The sequence below is a fragment of the Cervus canadensis genome, chromosome 10 (assembly GCF_019320065.1).
Source record: "Cervus canadensis isolate Bull #8, Minnesota chromosome 10, ASM1932006v1, whole genome shotgun sequence".
Taxonomy (NCBI): domain Eukaryota; kingdom Metazoa; phylum Chordata; class Mammalia; order Artiodactyla; family Cervidae; genus Cervus; species Cervus canadensis.
In genome coordinates, this window is record NC_057395.1 from 10,359,952 (window position 1) to 10,380,724 (window position 20,773).

Genomic DNA, 20,773 nt, shown 5'->3' on the forward strand with positions numbered 1-20,773 from the left:
TACGTACACATGTGGTAAAAATCTACATAAGCCTAAAAGTGGTCTTAACATATATTCCACAATTAAAAAAAAATCTAAATGATAAGAAGTCTTGTTTCAGAAAATATTAAAACAGGAACACAAAGTGACCAATAGTGTCACTTTACCATGTGCTATACATAAAAAATTGTCCACTTCTAAAGACACCATGGTTTTGCTAGCAAGGGATTGAACTGATAGCCTTAAGTAGAAATCAAACACTACAGAAAATGAACTTTGGAAATACCTGAGTATTGGTGTTTAAGAAGCACAATGAGGCAGCAAGGTTAGGATTGGCAACTGTTGGTTTAGACTGCTAGTCTTCAAAAAGATTAAACATCTTTCCTTTGGAGATCATTCAATCAAGAGGTATTAACTGAGTAGGTATTCCTTAGGAAACACCCTATCTCAAGAGGGTAAGAGCACAAGATGTGAAGTCTGAAGACAATATTCACTTTTTCTCCATTTTCCCAGAAAACATTTAATATAGTTACTCTTAAATGGTCTTTATTAAAGTAAAAAATGAATGAAAAGATTTGTGAAATGCCTACGACTGGCTCATTTGACTCTGAAGATGAAATTCAGATCCTGCCCAGGTCTCATTTTCTTCTAATATGCAGGATGACCATCATTACTTTTAGTACAAGAGTAACAAAGGGACTTCCCTGGTGGTGCAGAGGCTAAGACTCTGCACTCCCGAAGCAGCACGGCCCGGGTTCAATTCATTCTCAGGGAACTAGATCCTACATGCCACAACCAAAGATCCCACATGCTGCTAAGACTCACTGCAGCCAAATAAATACATACATGAATGAATAAATACTAAACAAACACAAAAAACTGGGCTCCAGGATGGCAGTTCATATGCATAAAAAATAACAGAAAACCTAATCAAGTGCTTGATCTAATTCTTTTACTTTTATTAAAGTGTCTCTACCATTAAAGTTTCTCTACCATTAGCTGCTCCACGATAACACTAGAAAAGCATCCCGTTACAGTTTTATATACCTTAAGATGTGTCCTCGACTAGCACCAGCATTTGATGACAGGGCAGTGGGCCAATAAATGAAATACTAGGTAAGGAATACAAATAAAAATTTTATTGTACAAAATTAAGGCCTTCACAGTTCACTAAGGCTAAACAGAGACTAAATAATCTTTTAAATCCTTTACAAAAAAAAGGTCACATACACTCCCCCTTTCCCAACTATTAAAATGAACTGACCAAATGTTATCAAAACGAAAGCTATAAATAACAGAGTCCTTTAAAGACAGCTATCCCAAATGTTATTTTTTGGCATAGGTGATCTTCATGGCATGGGACGGTGTGATCTTAAATCCCTGCAGAGCATCCCTGGCAGCTCCAGCCTGTCCATCATTTTCAAATTCAACAAAAGCGATGTCATGCCTCCCAGGTACCAAACGTACTTCCTTGAAACCAGGGAACCTATAACGAATTAAAACAATGCTTATATATGTAAACAATTTCTATATATGCAAATATAGAAATGACATCAAATACAAAATGTCTATTCTGTATTTAAATTTGTTAAGCAACATCATGACATACGTCCAGGAAAATGATCACATCCCACCAAGAATCCTGAGTGGGATGGAAGAGCCTGAAATATAATTAATACCTGAAAAGAACTGCAGGAATCATGTAAGCTAAGTCTATTTCTGTCACTTCATCAAAGCTTTTGTCTCCTATTTTACTTATCAACTAGAATTAGTAATTCAAATGTTAGAGGTAATTTAGCTTTTTATTTGCTTAATCTGCATACTGGTTTCAATTCATGATTAATCCTGGAGCAAATCAATGAAGCCATAAGGAGTTATTGTGTGATATACAAATGGATTCAACCCAGGGAGGTGCTATCTGTCCTGTTGGGAGGCTCTCAGAACACAGACTTGTTTATGAAAACACTTACTGATTAAACAGCATGGATAGCATCATCTCATTAGTCTCTTCTGGTAAATTATTAAGGAATAAAATATAGTTTGGAGGGTAATCAGGGACCTATTAAAAAGAAAAGGCCAAGTTAACTTATAAGTATAAAAAGTACAGTAAGCCATTTTGGTTCTTACATTTAAATATAAACTTCAGAGAATTACATTCCACAGTTTAAGGCTTATGAAATCTTACCACATCAAGCACTAAAGGTGAAAAACAGTGACACCAGAGAAGTAAACAAAACCTAACAGAAATTAAGATTATAAATATTATTAACAGTTTTTAAGTATTTAATTAATAGTATTTAAATAATATTTAAGTTTTAAGCATCTGGAGGCAGCTGGAATAGAAGGGTTTTGTCATCTGGATTACATAACTGGTCCTAACAAAACCAGAGACGGCATTGGTGTCACCTGTCCTCAGCTGCTTAACCCTCAGATACTCAATCCTACTGCACACTATCTCCCAGTGTGTGAGAAAATTTTGAAAAATAAAGATTTCTACTTAGTGCTACAACTATGGAGCCCATGCTCTGCAACAAGAGAAGCCACTGCAATGAGAAGCCTGCACACCGCAGCTTGAGAATACCCCCACTCACCACAACTAGAGAAAGTTTGTGCGTAGCAATGGAGGCCCAACGTAGCCAGTAATAAATAAATTAAAAAGCAAAATTAAAAAAGAGAAAGAGAAAGATTTCCATGTAGAATCTATATTTGGCGATTTTTAATGTTTTTTACAAGTAAATGAGAGTAAATTTCATGGGAGAAAAAAGATGAAATGTAAAGAACTTAGGGCTTAGAGAATTATGTGCTGGACTATAACTGCTGAAAGACTTCAAAGTAGTAGAAAATGCAAGTAACTTAAAATCAGAGGAGGAAAACCTCAGTGGTGCAAGGAATTCCCTGGATGCAAGGATCCTGTCAGACCCTAGTACGTAAGGGACCAAGTGGGAAACCATTAGTGTATAACTCAAGCTTTCTGAGGCCTTTACTGGGAAGACTTGGTAGAGTCTCCTGATAAATCTATATTGTGCTAAGTTGCTTCAGTTGTGTTTCGACTCTGCGCCCACATGGACTATAGCCGCCAGGGTCCTCGGCCCATGGAATTCTCCAGGCAAGAATACTGGAGTGGTTGGCCATTTCCCCCTCCAGGGGATCTTCCCAATCCTGGGATTGAACCCAAGTCTCCTGCAGTTCCTGCACTGCAGGCGGATTCTATACCGTGGAGTCACTGGGTAAAGATCTGTTATCAGGAGACTTAAATATATACATACTGAGGAAATAAGAACAAAGGTAACTATAGAACAACTTTGCTCTTTGAGAAAAGATGGGTTAGTGCTTCAGTTAATGGGAATGGATTCCAAGCAACAAGCCTGGAAAGCTCTGGGCCACATCATGGGAAGAAAACAACCATTCTGCTTCTTGTCTTTATAGAGCTTAGAATATATAATTTAATCCTGTCATTGATCACTGTGGGAAGCAAGGGGTAAAGCCAGGTTTTGTTTTCTTCTTCTTAGAGAAAAATAAAATGTTTTGAGGAAGAAGGTTCCACATTATTGTGGCTTATAGATGGAATCATTTTCAGTTTTTGGAGACATGAGGGTTGTTGTACATTACTGCTATTGTTTTGTAATTTTATTTTAAAGTAAGTATCACATGGGAAAAAAATTACCTGAGGATTCTGTGTTGCATTTCCTTGGGTATTAGCTGAATTTGGTGTTCCCTAAATGAAAAAAAGTGAGAAACAGTTAAAACTTCCAATCCCTCTAAAAAAGTATTAAGTGTTTAAAATTACTGAACTAAAAATAAGATTAACATAGTTTTTTTATTCATTTTATTTTCTTTGCGAATTTACATCTTAAAACTCTGACTCAAACATTTATGGTATTTATAACTTGTCAAATATTTTTGAAAGGTCTATATCATAAAAGTCAACCTCTTAAGTTTCAAAATTAAGGAGAAATATATAGGAGAAAAATCAAGGACCAGCCTTTCTCACTTTTCTTTTTTTTAAACCAACTAGAAAAAAAAAGTCAAGCATTATACTTATTAAAACTGATTTCTAATTACTTTCAATCTGAAAGTAACTAGTTTTTGGATGATAATTTCACCTTTATCTGGAATTTTTAAATTAGATTTTGAATTTATGATCTGTGCAAAGGCTGATTTCAGTGGAATACTAATAAAGATAAAATCTACAGTATTATTTATACACAGAACTTGAAAAATAAGCCAATAGATATTAACATATTTTGGAAAATGATGGAGTTAAACACCATGCAAATTCAAATAAAACTGTCTGATATACAACAACAAAATATGAACTTGTGCCCATCTTACCTGACCAGGCTTTTTGTTCACGGTTGTTGCAGTCTGTTCCACAGTTTTGGCTTTCTTCTTTTCTTTTTTCTTTTCTTTGTCAGCAAAAGTGCCACGCATTTTAGATATTATATCAGAATCTGTTTTGGCATACTGGATTCGCTGTTTTAATTATTAAAAACAAGTTACTTTTCATTATGCTGAAGGCTATTTACACTTGTCATTAATATTTCAAATTTCATTACACAAATATGAGCTAATTTTGAACACATCCTGAAGGAAATCTGTCGAGTATGCTGAGTGCCAAAAGAAAGTAAATTGTGGCCCCTGATTCGCAACTGAGACAAAGTTAGATTCAACTATGTTTATTAGAAGAACCACAGATTTTCATACGGGAGAAACAGGACTTTGAAAAATCTGCACCACTGATCCTCTCCATCAAAAGTCAGAGAAGAGTGCACTGGAAAGCTGTCTATGCCTTACAGGGACACTCGACAGGTCAAGATGTGCATGGACTTCATTACAAGTTAAAGTACTGAAGACTGAGAATGACTTTCCTTTGAATCTGGACTATTACTTTTATTTTATTTATTTTTATTTATTTATTTATTTTTTGGACTATTACTTTTAAATGAAATAATGAATAGTGGCATCAACTTAAATTTAAAAAGCTTTGAAAGGAAATAATAAGATGGCATCACACTATGCAACCAGGCCACTTGCATGAATAATGCGCCGCAGGCAGTGTAAAACTTTTCTTTCCTGGGGTCCAGAAAGCTGAAACTACCTCTCTGATCATATCGAAACACCAGTTCTACCAATTCCTCTCTACAGTTGTCTTCTATGGCAAGACTTTGATCTCAGTATGAAGAGACCAAGTGACACCTTACAATAATGCAGGTTTGCTCGGGGAACTCCACTCAGTGCTGTGACCTAACTGGGAGGGAAACCCAAAAAGCGGGGAGTATGTATATGCAGGGCTGGGTCACTTTGCTGTACAGTAGAAACCAACACAACACTGCAAAGCAACTGTACTCCAACAGAAATTAATTTTAAAAAATAATGAAGGCTTGAAAACAAAGAAATTGTTAAAACCAACAGCAGCTCTTTCCCTTCCTTTATGTTAACTAGAGATGACTACATGGGGGAGACAAGAGGAGAGCAAGCCTCTCACAACATCTCCATCCCTTCAGTCAGTCAGTTCAGTCACTCAGTCGTGTCCTACTCTTTGCGACCCCATGGACTGCAGCACGCCAGGCCTCCCTGTCCATCACCAACTACTGGAACTTACTCAAACTCATGTCTGTTGAATCGGTGATGCCACCCAACCATCTCATCTTCTGTCATCCCCTTCTCCTCCCGCCTTCAATCTTTCCCAGCATCAGGGTCTTTTCAAATGAGTCAGCTCTTTGCATCAGGTGGACAAAGTATTGGAGTTTCAGCTACAGCATCAGTCCTTCCAATGAATATTCAGTCCTTTAGGATGGACTGGTTGGATCTCCCTGCAGTTCAAGAGATTCTCAAGAGTCTTTTCCAACACCACAGTTCAAAAGCATCAATTCTTCGGTGCTCAGCTTCCTTTATAGTCCAACTCTCACATCCATACATGACTACTGGAAAAACCATAGCTTTGAATAGACAGACTTTTGTTGGCAAAGTAATGTCTCTGCTTTCTAATATGCTGTCTAGGTTGGTCATAACTTTTCTTCCAAAGAGCAAGCATCTTTTAATTTCATGGCTACAGTCACCATCTGCAGTGATTTTGGAGCCCAAAAAAATAAAGTCTGTCACTGTTTCCCATCTATCTGGCATGAAGTGATGGGACTGGATGCCATGATCTTAGCTTGTTGAATGTTGAGTTTTAAGCCAGCTTTTTCACTCTCTTCTTTTGCTTTCATCAAGAGGCTCTTTAGTTCTTTGCTTTCTGCCAAAAGGGTGGTGTCATCTGCATATCTGAAGTTACTGATATTTCTCTCGGCAATAGTGATTCCAGCTTGTGCTTCATCCAGCTCAGCATTTCTCATGATGAACTCTGCATATAAGTTAAATAAGCAGTGTGACAATATACATCCTTGACATGCTCCTTTTCCTATTTGGAACCAGTCTGTTGTTCCATGTCCAGTTCTAACTGTTGCTTCCTGACCTGTATACAGATTTCTCAAAAGGCAGGTCAGGAGGTCTGGTACTCCCATCTCTTTAAGACTTTCCCACAGTTTATACTGTGATCCACACAGTGAAAGGCTTTGGTGTAGTCAAGAAAGCAAAAGTAGATGTTTTTCTGGAACTCTCTTGCTTTTTTGATGACCCAAAAGATGTTGGCAATTTGATTTCTGGTTCCTCTGCCTTTCCTAAATCCAGCTTGAAGATCTGGAAGTTCACTGTTCACGTACTGTTGAAGCCTGGCTTGCAGAATTTTGAGCAGTACTTTGCTATGGTGTGAGACAAGTGCAATTGTGGGTAGTTTCAGCATTCTTTGGCACTGCCTTTATTTGGGATTGGAATGAAAACTGACCTTTTCCAGTCCTGTGGCCACTGCTGAGTTTTCCAAATTTGCTGGCATATTAAGTGCAGCACTTTCACAGCATCTTTTAGGATTTGAAATAGCTCAACTGAAATTCCATGACCCTCACTAGCTTTGTTTGTAGTGATGCTTCCTAAGGCCCCCTTGATTCCAGGATGCATGGCTCTAGATGAGTATCAGAACATTGTGATTATCTGGATCATGAAGATCTTTTTTGTACAGTTCTTCGGGGTAGTCTTGCCACACTTCTTAATATCTTCTGCTTCTCTTAGGTCCATACCATTTCTGTCCTCTATTGTGCCCATCTTTGCATGAAATGTTCCCTTGGTGTCTCTAATTTTCTTGAAGAGATCTCTAGTCTTTCCCGTTCTATTGTTTTCCACTATTTCTTTGCATTGATCACCGAGGAACGCTTTCTTATCTCTCCTTGCTATTCTTGGGAACTCTGCATTCAAATGGGTATATCTTTCCTTTTCTCCCCTGCCTTTCACTTCTCTTCTATTCACAGCTATTTGTAAGGCCTCCTCAGACAACCATTTTGCCATTTTGCATTTCCTTTTCTTGGGGATGGTCTTGATCACTGCCTCCTGTACAATGTCATGAACCTCCGTCCATAGCTCTTCAGGCACTCTATCAGATCTAATCCCTTGAATCTATTTCTCACTTCCACCACATCATAAGGGATTTGATTTAGGTCATACCTGAATGGTCTGGTGGTTTCTTCAATTGAAGTCTGAATCTGGCAATAAGAAGTTCATGATCGGAGCCACAGTCAGCTCCTGGTTTTGTTTTTGCTGACTGTATAGAGCTTCTCCATCTTTGGCTGCAAAGAATATAATCAATCTGATTTCGGTATTGATCATCTGGTGATGTCCATGTGTAGAGTGTCCTCTTGTGTTGTTGGAAGAGGGTGATTGCTATAACCAGTGCGTTCTCTTGGCAAAACTCTGTTAGGATTTGCCCTGCTTCATTCTGTACTCCAAAGCCAAATTTGCCTGTTACTCCAGGTGTTTCCTGACTTCCTACTTTTGCATTCCAGTCCCCTATAATGAAAAGGACATCTTTTTGGGGTGTTAGTTCTAGAAGGTCTTGTAGGTCTTCACAGAACCGTTCAACTTCAGCTTCTTCAGTATTACTGGTCAGGCCATTACAATGGTCATCTGAGTTAAATTCACCCATTCCAGTCCATTTTAGTTCGCTGATTCCTAAAATGTCGACGTTCACTCTTGCCATCTCCTGTTTGACCATTTCCCATTTGTTTTAATTCATGGACTTAACATTTCAGGTTCCTATGCAATATTGCTCTTTACGGCATCAGATTTTACTTCCATCACCAGTCACATCCACAACTGGGTATTATTTTTGCTTTGACTCTGTCTCTTCACTCTTTCTGGAGTTATTTTTCCACTGATGTCCAGTAGTATACTGGGCACCTACCAACCTGGGGAGTTCATCTTTCAGTGTCCTATCTTTTTGCCTTTTCATACTCCATCCCTTAGGCTTCCTCCGATTGGAGGACTTCCTCCAAGTGTTAACCCTGCCAGCAACTCTGCTAGTCTCGCACATCATCTAACCAAAAGGAGCAGGTTTGTATTAACTCTGACTCGGTCCAGGGATTCTCTCCCAACTCCCCTGGGTCTTCAACCTTCTTCCTGACCTGAGAAGATCTTGGGTTGATCCTGTACTTGCCCCTATGGCCTGTGAAAATCTCTCACCCCAGCCCCCTCTCTTAGCTGGCTGGTCTAGAGCAGCAGTTCTCAACCTAAGGAGAATCTGCCCACCAGGACAAGCTGGCACTGCTGGCTGGAGACACTGCATTGTCACGCTAAGTGGGCAGAGGCCAGAGAGGCTGTTAAACACTCTCTGATGAACCAGAAAGCCCAAACCATAAAAAAAAAAGTTATTCAGTTCAAAATGTCAAAAGTGCCAGTGTTGAAAAACAGTAGACTAAATACTGATGAGGGATAAAAATTCACCCGCAGCTTAGAGAAGGTGCAAGATTTACATTTATACCAGAGGTTTCATGACAGACACCCTTAGGAAGGTGGTTTCACTTTTCTGAGGTATTTTTGGAATTAAAGAGCCAAATGTCCTTGAATCACAGAGAATACTTTTGTTCTGAGTTCCAAGTTGTAGACAATTTTGTTCACTTCTGATCTGATATGTTGGCATTAAAATAGAAGAGCAAATGAAACCACCTAAGTAAATATAAACAAGATAGCTCAAGGAACATTCTTTTCCCTCTTCCAGGATGCTGAAGATTTGGCAGTACCTCCTCCTTTGCTGAAGGCAAGGAAGAGACCTCCTAAAATACCTCCAATATGAGATCAGTCTAATGGGCTTCTCCCTTTGATTTTCAGTAACTAGCTGGCAAGGTGAAGCCAGTGCCAAATGCAGCAAACAATTTCCAGCTTTCCGGGACTTCAATCCCAGGCATATGCAAACATGTCATCCCAACTTAACAAATAGTCCTAAAACCCTTTATGGGAATAAATGGCTTCTTCATACTAACGTAATTTCAGATTTAAACTAAAACCCAGTCTTATGCTACTACCAGCTGAGATCTCAATTATGCTAGTTCTTCATGCTACTGAGAAAGATACATTGGTTTCAGGAAATGCCAATTTACGGTAAGCTGGGGTAGATAGGTAGGTTCAGTTTTTCTGGAATACGACTTTCCAAACATACGATGGTGGGAAACAGTCAGGTGGGAAATGATGGGAAAAGGAGAGTCGGATAGAGGATGGGCAGAAAATGTGTGGCAGTTTAACAGACAAAAAGTGCTCAGTCCTGAATTAAACAGTGCAGTACCGAGGTTCTTGGAGTGCTGACTATGCCAACACTGCCTGGTATTGTGTTTGTCTTCTTAGGACACAGACACACCCTTCCATCTGCACGCCTGCTATGACTGCTTCTCCAACTATAAAGGCAGTTTAAGGAGCTGCAAAAGAGATCATCTGGCTCGTAAAGCCTAAAATATTTACTATCTGGCCCTTTACAGATCAGATTCCTATCCTAATTGAGGGGGGGAAAAGTCACAATATTGGATGTCAGCAGATTAGCTTTCAAGTCCTGATGATGCCACTGGTTACAGTAACATAAGCTTTCTGTGCCTGATTCTTAATTTGCAAGAAGAGATCACAGCGGTGACCTACACTACAGATTATGGGCCAAATCCAGCCCATGGCCTGTTTTTGTATGGCCTATGAGTTAAGAACTTTTTTCTTTCTTTTTACAATTTTTAAAGGATTATTAAAAAAACCACACACATACACAAGAATATGCAATACAAACTCTTTGTGGTCCACAAAGCTTATAATATTTTCTGGTCTTTTATAAAAGAGTTTTTGCTTGCCTGTAAATTTGACCAAAGAATATTCAGTCTGCTTATTCGTTTTTTGTTGTTTTTTTACAGGTGGTGAAACGGAACATGCACAAAAAGTCAATTAACGGCAGAACCAGAACGAGAACATGGGACCCTGAAACTCTCGGCCTCGGCTCTTTCCCCAGCACCCCTTCCCATCACATTCCAGTTCCAGAAGAAAAGTACTAAAGTCCATATCCAAGGTAGAATGTACCCATTCAAAGACCAAGAGATTCTATACTCTGTCTCCAGCCTGATCCAATCCTCTACCATCTCTGACTTATACCAATGCCTCCTGAGTTCCCTACTTCCCTTCCCACAATTCAACTTTGACCTAGCAGCTAAATGTGAAATCTCAGGTCATTCCTGAGTTTAAAACTGTCCTTAGATCAGTGCTTTGACTGCATAGCTTCTAAAGTACAGTATTTCACTATGGTATTTTCTGAAACTTCGGACTGGATTTCCTCTTTGACTCATGATTTTGGTTTTGTGTTGTTTTACAAATTTACAAACAGAGGTTTCTTTTTAATTTTCTGAGTAATTTATTTCTAGTTCTCAGTTCTTTTGAGATGACAGTATTGCCTATACTGCCACTGTTCTTAAAATATTCTACATCTTTGTGTATTTTGCTTTTGCCTTATCTGAACTATCACAACTCAAGAAATGAATATAATAAACTCTACTACTAATGTGTTTCTATAAAAATAAATACATAAATAAACTCCAACCCACTACACAGAAGGCACAAAGAAATAGCCACACTGTCAAGGGTATATTTACAAATCTACCATACCATTAATAGTGATTAAAGCCAAAATAAGATTGATTTACCATTGGTTTGCCATAAAATGGAAATCCTTGTAACTGTCTCAAGGCATTTGTAGATGAGCCCAGTTCCTTAAATATAACAAAGGCTTGTCCCCTCATCTTCATGGTCTTCAAAGCAACGATATCTACTACGTGGCCAAACTGAGAAAACAGGGCATACAGGGATCTCTTCAATTCTGCACAAAATTAGAGAGGAAACAAGTTATTTGTGGATGAAACTATAACTGAAATTCTTCTTAAAATGACACTGCACTGAGTGCACCCCACTCATTTATTTATACAAAGTTACATATTTTCCTAATAACATACTATTCCCAATGGCTGTTTCATTTTAAAAGTTGCTGAAACCATTTCATCTGAGTGAAAACAGATTCAACACATCTTCAGCCCCTACCTATTTTTAATCTTTAAAAAGCCTTAAAGTCTTTACACAATAAGGGATAAACCATTATCTCAGGCAGTGAGAAAGATGACAAATGAGAACTTTTGAAGCTGTATAATTTTTGAGATGGTAGTAAATAAACACACTTTAGTTTTGTTTTTTTTTTTAAAAAAACACTTACCTTCCTTTTTAATTTTGTCATTCATATTGTTGATATAAATTGTGTGATTTGGTCTGATATCCATGTTTTGGGTTAAACTGTTCCAACAGCCTAAAGAGACAATAAATATTCTGTTACTAAATAGGGAGGATTCGTTCACATCATAGGGTGGCATTAAGGACACAGCACAAAGGTACTGGCTTTTCAACTGTTTCAACCCCAAATGTCAGTTTGAAAACTGAAAATATCAAATTGGCAGTAGTCTTTAAAACCTCTCCAAAACTTGCTAGCCCTCCTTTTTAAACAAAAGAACAGTTCTCAGGCTGAAAACTTGGTGGCGCACCATTATCTACTCAATTTTTAATAATATAATTTTATTCCATACATTTATTTTTATAACCAATTTCTCTTATGACAAGTGAGACTGTTTTTTTTCCATCTGCCTAATGAAACAACTTTCCTTTTTAAACAGTATTTAAAAATTGAGTAGATTTGGTGAAAAATGAAAAAAACAAGCTAACAAATGCACGTTCAGTAAAAATCGTAAGACATAGAACATTAATGAAGTTTGCCAAGAACCTTTTCATGGGTACTCTCATAAAGCACTTCCATGTTATTAATTTATATTCACCATCACCAACAGTCCTGACTCCAAAGTCAAATCGAACGGACTTGAAACGCTGGCATACTACTGCATGATGGTTAAGAACTCAGATTCTAGTGCCAGTGGATCTGAATTCAAATCTTTCCATGCTTCTTACTAGCTGCTTGACTGATGGTAAGTTCCTTAATCTCACAGGTTCACATCTGTAAAATGGGGATGGTAATTTGCCCAATAGAGCTCGGAAGACTAAATGAGATAAAATTCTTTGCAGCTTTAGAATGAGCAGTAAGCACTTAGAACAGCCGTCACTGCTATCTATTATAGAATAAAGTAGGGATTCCCAGGTGGCTCAGAGGTAAAGCATCGACCTGTCAACGCAGGAGACGCCGGCCCAAACCATGGGTCAGGAAGATCCCCTGAAGAAGGAAATGGCAACCCACTCCAGTATTCTTCCCTAGGAAATCCCACGGATAGAGGAGCCTGGCGGACTATAGTCCATGGGGTCGCAAAGAGTGGAACATGATTTAGTGACGAAACAATAATAAGTTAATGCAAGTCCTTGACAACGGTTTACATAGGTGATACGCAGAAGGCCTGAAAATTCAACCCTTGTTTTCTGTCTCTTGCACTTTTCTTTCACACCCACCACACTATTTCATTTTCCCATTGTTTTAGTCGCTAATTGGGACCTTGCTTTATTTCCTTGGTGGCCCACACAGTCCTTCATTTCACGAACATTTACACTCATAGTACGTGCACAGCATAGGACGTCTGACAAGCAAAACGCTGACAGACGAGGACTGTCCTCGTGCGGGTAAACACATGAAAGGTAACGCTTCTCAGAGGTCTGAGACCCCCTAAACTGAAACTTGGTGGACTGGTGACTCGAAGATAATGAAGAGAAGGAAGTGACAGAGATCAAACTGAGCAGGGGCACCGTGAGTCGCCTTCCGGATTCAAAAGGGGAGCCTCTGGGAGGCCCCTGAGGACCCACAGCGCGCTGTAAACGCCTCGCATCCATAACTTAACACGCGCGAGGGTCCCGCCTCTCCAGACGCAGCAACATCCGCCCACGGCCTCCGCCCGAAGCCCCAGGAAGCGGCCATGCCATGCCCGGCCCCGACTTGTCCCGCCTAAGACAAGCTAAGTCCAAGGGCCTCGCCAGACCCGAGTGTCAGTTTCCAAGCATTCCTCAGCGACCCACCACAAACCCTCGGCTGCATACATTCTGGCCCCAGCGCTGCGGACTGCTTATTCTCGGCTTCCGCAGGGGAAGGTTTGGCTAAGCCGCAACCCGCAGCCAGAAGAAAGGAGAGAGCGATGAAAAAACCTCGCCAACTCACCGAACAGGTCCACCTCGTCCCGTAAGAACCGCAAAGCAGAAGCCGGAAGCCGAATCAGTCACCGGAAATGACGTTCCAAGCGCCTCAATCGAAAGCCGATCAGTCAAGAAGCCGAGCCCAGAGTAGATCGATGCCCGTCGATCTAGATGGCATTAAGTAATCGCTCTGAGCATGCGCACACCTGGTGGGCGGGGAGAACAGGTGTGAAGGGGAAACGGGGTAAGGGAAAGAGCTTTGGGGGACTTCTGTGGGTTTAACTCGAATTCTGGGGGAGCGCAGTAAGAGTATAAGGATAGACGATGATCATTTTCCGTCACCATGAGTTTGCACTGTTCAACACAGAACATCCTGATAAACACATCTGTGGGCTTCCCTAATGGTTCAGACCGTAAAGAATCAGCCTGCAATGCGGGAGACCTGGGTTCTATCCCTGGGTTGGGAAGATTCCCTGGAGGAGAGGGCATGACAACCCACCCCGGTATTCTTGCCTGTGAAATCCCATGGACAGGGGAGCATGGTGGCCTGCACTCTGATGGTACAGTTGGACATGATTGGACACAACAGACACATCTGTAAGTTGAAAGCACTGTAAGATGCAAATGCGAATACATGTAATAACACCTAACCTACCCAGCATCACACATTTAATCCAGACCTATCACAAACGTGCTCAGAACACTCACATTAGCCTTTTTATTGTTCAGTCGCTCAGTCGTGTCCAACTTTTTGCAACCCCATGGACTGCAGCACGCCAGGCTTCCCTGTCCTACAACATCTCCTGGAGCTTGCTCAAACTCATGTCCATTGAGTTGGTGATGCCATTCAACCATCTCATCCTCTGTCATCCCCTTCGCCTCCTGCCCTCAATCTTTCCCAGCATCAGGGTCTTTCCTAATGAGTCAGTACTTCACGTCAGGTGACCACAGTATTGGAACTTCAGCTTCAATATCAATCCTTCCAATGGATATTCAGGACTGATATCCTTTAAGATTGACTGGATGGATCTCCTTGCAGTCCAAGGGACTCTCAAGGGTCTTCTCCAATACCACAGTTCAAAAGCATCAGTCCTTTGGTGCTCAGCCTTCTTTATGGTCCAAATCTCACATCCATACATGACTACTGGAAAAACCATAGCTTTGACTAGATGGACCTTTGTTAGCAAAGTAATGTCTCTGCTTTTTAATATCCTGTCTAGGTTGGTCATAGCTTTTCTTTCAGGGAGCAAGCGTCTTTTAATTTCATGGCTTCAGTCACCATGGGCAGTGATTTTGGAGCCCAAGAAAATAGTCTCTCACTGTTTCCATGTTCCCCCATCTGTTTGCCATGAAGTGATGGTACTGGATTCCAAGACCTTCATTTTTTGAATGTTGAGTTTTAAGCCAGCTTTTTTATTCTCCTCTTTGACTTTCATCATGAGGCTCTTTAGTTCTTCTTTGCTTTCTGCCGTAAGAGTGGTGTCATCTGTATATCTGAGGTTATTGATATTTCCCCTGGCAATCTTGATTCCAGCTTGTACTCTATCCAGCCTAGCATTTTGTATGATGTACTCTGCATATAAGTTAAATAAGCAGGGTGACAATATACAGCCTTGATGTACGTCTTTCCCAGTTTTGAACCAGTCTGTTGTTCCATGTCCGGTTCTAACTGTTGCTTCTTGACCTGCATACGGATTTTTCAGAAGGCAGGTCAGGTGGTCTGATATTCCCATCTCTTTTAGAATTTTACACTGTTTGTTGTGATCCACACAGTCAAAGGCTTGAATGTAGTCAATGAAGCTGAAGTAGATGTTTTTCTGGAATTCTATTGCTTCTTCTATGATCCAACGGATGCTGGCAATTTGATCTCTGGTTCCTCTGCCTTTTCTAAATCCAGCTTGAACATATGAAAGTTTTTGCTTCATGTACTGTTGAAGCCTATCTTGAAGAATTTTGAACATTACTTTGCTAGTGTGTGAGATGAGTGTAATTGTGCAGTAGTTTGAACATTCTTTGGCATTGCCCTTCTTAGGGATTGGAATGAAAACTGACCTTTTCCAGTCCTGTGGCCACTGCTGAGTTTTCCAAATTTGCTGGCATATTGAGTACAGCACTTCAGCAGCAGCATCTTTTAGGATTTGACATAGCTCAGCTGGAATTCCATCACCTCCACTACCTTATAGTTGGGCAAAAATCATCCATACAAAGCCAATTTTATAATAATGTGTTGAACATCACATGCAATTTGTTGAATACTGCACTAAAAGTGAAAAACACAATAGCAGTCTGGATACAGAGTGTAGTTCACCCTCATGATCACATGACTGACTGTATTGCAGGAAAATGGAAAGATGGTCATAACTCAGGTCTCCAGGGAGTCCCTGGGAGGGGTCACCAAGTAAGCGTCCTTGGCTTCATGCAGGAAAGATTTCAAGAGTCATGGTGGTAAAGTGAAAGCAGGTTTATTGAGAGAGATACACATTCCATAGGCAGAATACAGTCCAACTCAGTTGATGACAGTGGGGCTGGGGGGGTGGGTGTTAGTTTTTTATGGGCTAGATAATTTCATAGGCTAATAAGCGGGAGGAAGAATCCAATTATTTTAGGGAAGGAGGTGTTTCTAGGACTTGGGGTGTGCCCACTTTTTAAGTCTGCATTGGGGCTGTCATAATGCCTGTGGGCATGTTATTTAGCATATGATAATGTATCACAATGAGCATATAATGAGGCCCAGGGTCTAGTAGGGGCTTCCCAGGTGGTGTAGTGGTAAAGAGCCCACCCCTAATGCAGGAGATGTAAGAGATGTGGGTTCAATCCTTGGGTCAGGAAAATCCCCTGGAGTAGGAAATGGCAATCCACTCCAGTATTCTTACCTGGAGAATCCCATGGACCAAGGAGCCTGGTGGGCTACAGTCCATGGGGTTGCAAAGAGTGGGACACGACTAAATGACTTAAAGCAGCAAGGTCTACTAGACGTTGAATCTTCTGCCACCTTGGGTCTCATAGTTTCTAACCAGTTTTTGTCGTATCTTTGATGGTTATGTCATTCTTATAATGGTTGTGCCCTGCCCCTTCCTTCCTTCTAAACTGGGAGCTGTGTTTTGCTGCCCAGCATTAGGACACAGTACCTACTGCATGTTGTTAGCACAGGAAAAGCTCAAAATTCAAAATTTGAATTTTGGTTTTTCTTGAATGTGTGTCATTTTCACATCTGCATAAAGTCAAAAAACTGTGAGTTGGATGATCGTAAGCTGGGGACCATCTGATTGAAACAGAGCTGGACCCTATGGTCCTTACCCCTCACCTGGCTGTCCTGGGTCTTCCAGAGGAGTGCTGTGGTCATAACAGTGTATGAGCCTGGTGCTGCTTATGGCTAGCAAACCCAGGTAGGGGATTTGGGGGACGTTCCTAGCAGCTGCCAAAATCATTTGTTTTGAGGATCCTCCATGTTTCTCCCCTCAGCACTGGCTGCCAACTTACACTTTTCCTTGGTGACATGGAACTTTGCATTTGGGATGAGCTGATAAGCTCCAAGACCAGGTAAGTTCACCATTGTGCACACAGGCACCCTTCCCATCTGTGAGTTCTAGCGATGTTTGGGCATTCTTGCCAATTGGTTCTAATGTCTGTCGGCTATTGAAGAGCATTTGTAAGTGCCAGTGCTATTTGGTCATTCTTGCCAGTTGGTTCTGATGTGTGTCTGATGTTGACCATTGGTGAACACTGACTACTATTTGGGCACTTTTGCCAATTGGTTCTGATTGATGTCTGTCTGCCATTGAGGACCATTTTGTGAGCATGAGGTGCTAGTTGGGCATTCTTGCCAATTGGTTTTGATGTCTGTCTACTGCTGAGCACCGTTTGTGAGCACTGAGTATCATTTGGGCATTTTGCCAATTGGTTCTGACATCAGACTACCATTGAGGATCATCTGTGTTGGGCAAGTGTTCATTTGGGACTTGGTACCAATAACCCTCAGAGAGGGTTTATGATAGATCTGTTGTTTGGTCTGTGAGTGTATGATTGCCTTATTTAAAATGGGACATTTAGGTTCAATTCATTAAGAAAAATTTTAGCTATGAAATTATGACTACAAAAAAGAAAGATGATTTTTTTGGACAATGTATGGCAGCAGTATTCTTTAGACTCTTGAGAAAATTGGTTAAGATAAAACTCTTGGAATTAAAAAAAAATTGGTTCTTTTGGCATATGCTGTTAGGGAAAGCTAGCTTGATAAAACACTTTTTTTAGACCCTGAGAAACTAAAAATATGACTAGGAGAAACTTTGAAGTTAATGCTTATCATATCCTTGAAATACAAACAAAGTCCACTTTGCCTGGATCTTCAGCCATTATACCTACTATTGTGGGCAAGAATCCCTTAGAAGAAATGGAGTAGCCATCATAGTCAGCAAAAGAATCCAAAATGCAGTATCTGATACAATCTCAAAAATGACAGAACGATCTCTGTTTGTTTCCAAGGCAAACCATTAAATATCACAGTAATCCAAGTCTATGCCCCAACCAAAAATGCTGAAGAAGCTGAACTTGAATATTTCTATGAAGACCTACAAGACCTTCTATCACTAACACCCAAAAAATACGTCCTTTCCATGATAGGGGACTGGAATACAAAAGTAGGAAGTCAAGAGCTACCTGGAATAACAGGCAAATTTGGCCTTGGAGTACAGAATGAAGCAGGGCAAAGGCTAACAGAGTTTTGCCAAGAGAACACACTGGTCATAGCAAACACCCTCTTTCAACAGCACAAGAAGACTACACATGGACATCACCAGATGGTCAATACCAAAACCAGATTGATTATATTCTTTGCAGCCAAAGATGGAGAAGCTCTATACAGTCAGCAAAAACAAGACCAAGAGCTGACTGTGGCTCTGATCATGAACTCCTTATTGCCAAATTCAGACTTAAACTGAAGAGAGTAGGGAAAACCACCAGACCATTCAGGTATGACCTAAATCAAATCCCTTATGATACAGTGGAAGTGAGAAATAGATTCAAGGGATTAGATCTGATAGACAGAGTGCCTGAAGAACTATGGATGGAGGTTCATGACATTGTACAGGAGGCAGTGACCAAGACCATCCCCAAGAAAAAGAAATGCAAAATGGCAAAATGGTTGTCTGAGGAGGGCTTACAAATAGCTGTGAGAAGAGAAGTGAAAGGCAAAGGAGAAAAGGAAAGATATACCCATTTGAATGCAGAGTTCCAAAGAATAGCAAGGAGAGATAAGAAAGTCTTCCTCAGTGATCAGTGCAAAGAAATAGAAGAAAACAACAGAATGGGAAAGAATAGAGATCTCTTCAAGAAAATTAGAGATACCAAGGGAATATTACACACAAAGATGAGCACAATACAGGACAGAAATGGTAGGGACCTAACAGAATCAGAAGATATTAAGAAGTGTGGCAAGACTACACAGAAGAACTGTACAAAAAAGATCTTCATGACCCGGATAATCATGATGATGTGATCACTCACCTAGAGCCAGACATCCTGGAATGTGAAGTCAGTGGGCCTTAGGAAGCATCACTATGAACAAAGCTAGAGGAGGTGATGGAATTCCAGTTGAGCTATTTCAAATCCTAAAAGATGATGCTGTTGAAGTGCTGCACTCCATATGCCAGCAAATCTGGAAAACTCGGCAGTGGCCACAGGAATGGAAAAGGTCAGTTTTTATTCTATCCCAAAGAAAGGCAGTGCCAAAGAATGCTCAAACTACTGCACAATTGTACTCATCTCACATGCTAGCAAAGTAATGCTCAAAATTCTCCAAGCCAGGCTTAAACAGTATGTGAACTGTGAACTTCCAGATGTTCAAGCTGATTTAGGAAAGGCAGAGGAACCAGGAATCAAATTGCCAACATCTGCTGGATCATCAAAAAAGCAAAAAAGTTCCAAAAAAACATCTAGTTTTGCTTTCTTGACTACACCAAAGCCTTTCACTGTGTGGATCACAGTATAAATTGTGGGAAAGTCTTAAAGAGATGGGAGTACCAGACCTCCTGACCTGCCTTTTGAGAAATCTGTATACAGGTCAAGAAACAACAGTTAGAACTGGACATGGAACAACAGACTGGTTCCAAATAGGAAAAGGAGTATGTCAAGGATGTATATTGTCACACTGCTTATTTAACTTATATGTAGAGTTCATCATGAGAAATGCCAGGCTGGATGAAGCACAAGCTGGAATCAAGATTGCTGGGAGAAATATCAATAACCTCAGATATGTAGATGACACCACCCTTATGGCAGAAAGCAAATAACTAAAGAGCCTCTTGATGAAAGTGAAAGAGGACAATGAAAAAGCTGGCTTAAAACTCAGCATTCAGAAACCTAAGATCATGGCATCCAGACCCATCACTTCATGGCAAATAAATGGGAAAACAGTGGAAACAGTGACAGACTTTATTTTTGGGGGCTCCAAAATCATTGCAGATGGTGACTGCAGCCATGAAATTAAGACACTTGCTCTTTGGAAGAAAAGTTATGACCAACCTACACAGCATATTAAAAAGCAGAGAGCTTACTTTACCAACAAAGGTCCGTCTAGTCAAAGCAATGGTTTTTCTAGTAGTCATGTGTGGTTGTGAGAGTCAGACTATAAAGAAAGCTGAGCACCAAAGAATTGATGCTTTTGAACTGTGTTGTTGGAGAAGACTCTTGAGAGTCCCTTGGACTGCAAGGAGATCAAACCAGTCCATCCTAAAGGAAATCAGTCCTGAATATCCATTGGAAGGACTGATGCTCAAGCTGAAACTCCAATACTTTGGTCAACTGATGTGAGGAACTGACTCATTGGAAAAGACCCTGATGCTGGGAAAGATTGAAGGCAAGAGGAGAAAGGGACAATAGAGGATGAGATGGTTGAATGGCATCACCAACAGGATGGACATGAGTTTGAGCAGGCTCTGGGAGTTGGTGATGGACAGGGAAGCCTGGCATGCCGCAGTCCATGGGGTTTCAAAGAGTCGGACACGACTGTGTGACCGAACTGCACTGAGCTGAACTCAGCCCTGGGTTAATTGTAAAACTTCAAGCCAAGGGGGGAAAAAAAGAGGGGAAGCCTTTTAAAATTGAGAATGTAAGTTTGACTAGTCTATTATCCATAAACTGGTAAGTTTAATTGCAATGCCTAATTCATGAAATATAAAAAATGAGGCCTCTGTTTGTCTAGATATCTGTATGTCTCAATATGTGTTTTTGTCTTCAGATAATATTGCTGAGGTTAATTTGTAAAGAAGCTCTATTTAATTTGCCTTAAAAATTTATAAGCACTTACAAA

The 20,773-nt window shown here is 40.4% G+C and overlaps 1 protein-coding gene across 2 annotated transcripts; it reads right to left on the bottom strand.

Annotated features, from left to right (window-relative positions):
• Positions 1 to 1,096: 1,096 nt before the first annotated feature.
• SNRPB2 (small nuclear ribonucleoprotein polypeptide B2) lies at positions 1,097 to 13,629 on the bottom strand. 2 transcript variants are annotated; one of them, XM_043480015.1, is made up of 7 exons: positions 13,493 to 13,629; positions 11,567 to 11,656; positions 11,007 to 11,179; positions 4,312 to 4,452; positions 3,644 to 3,694; positions 1,950 to 2,038; positions 1,097 to 1,465 (listed from the first exon to the last, which is right to left on the bottom strand). In XM_043480015.1, exons 2-7 carry the CDS (start codon positions 11,628 to 11,630, stop codon positions 1,306 to 1,308), a joined length of 678 nt encoding a protein of 225 aa, XP_043335950.1. In that variant the 5' UTR covers positions 11,631 to 11,656; positions 13,493 to 13,629; the 3' UTR covers positions 1,097 to 1,305. The 2 variants fall into 2 exon arrangements, with proteins under 2 accessions (XP_043335950.1, XP_043335951.1); XM_043480016.1 differs by lacking the exon at positions 13,493 to 13,629 and adding an exon at positions 13,375 to 13,409.
• Between the last annotated feature and the right edge of the window lie 7,144 nt (positions 13,630 to 20,773).